Source organism: Populus euphratica, unplaced genomic scaffold (genome assembly GCF_000495115.2).
Source record: "Populus euphratica unplaced genomic scaffold, PopEup_1.0 scaffold673.1, whole genome shotgun sequence".
Taxonomy (NCBI): domain Eukaryota; kingdom Viridiplantae; phylum Streptophyta; class Magnoliopsida; order Malpighiales; family Salicaceae; genus Populus; species Populus euphratica.
The window spans coordinates 23,845-26,168 of NW_011500398.1; the positions used below are offsets into that span (position 1 = coordinate 23,845).

Here is a 2,324-nt window from a genome sequence, read left to right on the forward strand (position 1 = left end):
GTGCTTAACATTTCATGACATGTTTGTTCAACCATTTCATTTTGTAAGTTATTATGTTTATTGAATTGAATATGATGATTATTTTTTTATTTTTATTTTCAGGAGACCTATAATAATCTGTTGAGGGAGAGATACGAGGATGATATTTTGAACCATACAGAATTCGCTTTGGATTTGTGGATGGAGGTTGGCTCCTCAGGTGGACCCGATAAAAATCAGGTTTACGGGCTCTCCAACACTATGGTCGACAACTTGCAGTCGACCCGTAGTGTTTCAACTATTGGGAGCTCCCAATCAATATCGAGCTTCAAATCTAAGGAGTTCGAGGCCTTTCAGCAATACACAGCTTAGCTCACCGAGAAATACGACCACCTATCAGCGAAATACACGCAACTCAAAGCATCTCAAGAGTAACAAGAAGCGGAGTATGAACAACAAAAAGCGGCTTACAAACAACTTCGCGAAATAGTTATGAACATCGTAAATAGTGCAACATGCGCACCTAATCCTTTTTGGCCGTATAACCACCAGCCTCCTCCAGGATCTCCTCCTTCTCCTCCAGCTCCACCTTTATATTAATTTGTAATAAACATTATTTAACTTTAAAACTTCATTTAACATTTTTTTTTGAAACATATTCAATTTGTAATGAATATTATTTAACTTTGTATTTTTTTTGTTTAATATAAATTTTATTTGCATAATTGATTTTTATTACAATTAATTTACATAGTTTTATATTATATAACCTAAATAATGTTTTAAAAACAAATTAAAAAAAACAATTACCAATGAGTTTATCGACAGATTCATTCAGTCAGTATTTTAAACACTCACCGACCGACTTGCTGACGGAATTACTCCGTCGGTATTTAACAGTAGCTGCCACACTTATCGATAAATTTACAGACGGATATATTCAGTCGATATTTCATACTATCACCGATCGACTTACTGACGGTTAGTTTCCGTTGGTAAATCGCGATATCACCGACAGAATACAAATTCATCGGTATATTCAAGCGGGAATCTTTTTTTTTTTGGCGCGCAAATTCTATCTATAAAACCATTGGTAAATGGTTTTTTTATTTTGCCGACCGATATAGTGACAGAATGTTGAATCACCAATGAAAGGTAACCCGGTGGACATAATCCGTCGGTGATGATGTCGGTAAAAAAATCACCGACGAACTTCTAAACACACACCGACAGAATTTTTCCATCGGTAAAACTGTGAAATCTTGTAGTGTTTTAACTGATTGATTTAGTTAAAACTCGTTTGATTTTTAAAAAATTATATTGTTTTAAGTTAGATTAATCTTCTTAATTCATGACTTAAACCTCATATTAGGTCATAAGTCGAGCCGGGTTTAATAACCTTATTAAAACTATTAAAAATAGGCTTTGTGATAAAAAATGATTGAACACAAATTTAATATAAACAAGTCTCAATATAAATTCTGTATACAAGTCTAAAGAACAAGAAATACATTAAGTACTTAGTCTTAGAAATACATTAAGTACTTAGTCTTAATTTACCTCGAACATTTTTGAAGCAAATTAATCATCAAACAACAATTAATTTAATTTTGTGGATCCCCTTCTCTACATCACTTGAGTGGCACCAGTTGATGTCCTCGTTTCCATGTTATGTTCTGTGTTATCCCCATGCTTGGTTGCATCATACTTTTCTCCATCACCCCACAATGCATAAGCCTCCTCACCATGCACAGCATCATCCCCAATAAGCAATTGTTCCTCAGACATTCTCAATGGTATCACAAAGTTTATCACTACACAAATAATTGATGTAACGACAACGTTCCATCCAATAATGAAAGCACCGCCAACTAGTTGTTTGAGTATTTGGATTCCACCGGAACCACCATAGACACCGCCCCTTGAGTTTTTCACCGACAAAAATAGTACACAGAGCTCAGGTTCTGCAAAGAGGCCTGTTAGAACACCCCCTGGAAGGCCAGCAACAGCATGAGTGTGAAACACTTCTAGTGTGTCATCAATTTTTTGCAGTAGTGTCCATCTTTTGTGAACAATCATCATGGTAAACCATGGAACACTACCAGATAAAATTCCCATGATTATGGCAGCCCATCCCTGAACAAGACCTGAAAAATATATAATTATAGAAACTCCAAATCAACCTTATTTTACGAATCACCAATAATTTTTTTCCAATTCAAATCAATTAAAACTCTAAATCTACCATGTCTCAAATCTAACTGGCAGGCGGATTGTAGTTTTACAACATAGGATTTCAGTGCTACAAAAATCCGTAGCAAAACATCTAAGAAAAGAATACCATT

The 2,324-nt window shown here is 34.9% G+C and overlaps 1 protein-coding gene across 1 annotated transcript; it reads right to left on the reverse strand.

Moving 5' to 3' along the window:
* Positions 1 to 1,605: 1,605 nt before the first annotated feature.
* On the reverse strand, positions 1,606 to 2,097 carry LOC105114403 (ammonium transporter 3 member 1-like). The gene has a single exon (XM_011010934.1). The coding sequence runs from the start codon at positions 2,095 to 2,097 to the stop codon at positions 1,606 to 1,608; it is 492 nt and encodes a 163-aa protein (XP_011009236.1).
* Positions 2,098 to 2,324: the final 227 nt, after the last annotated feature.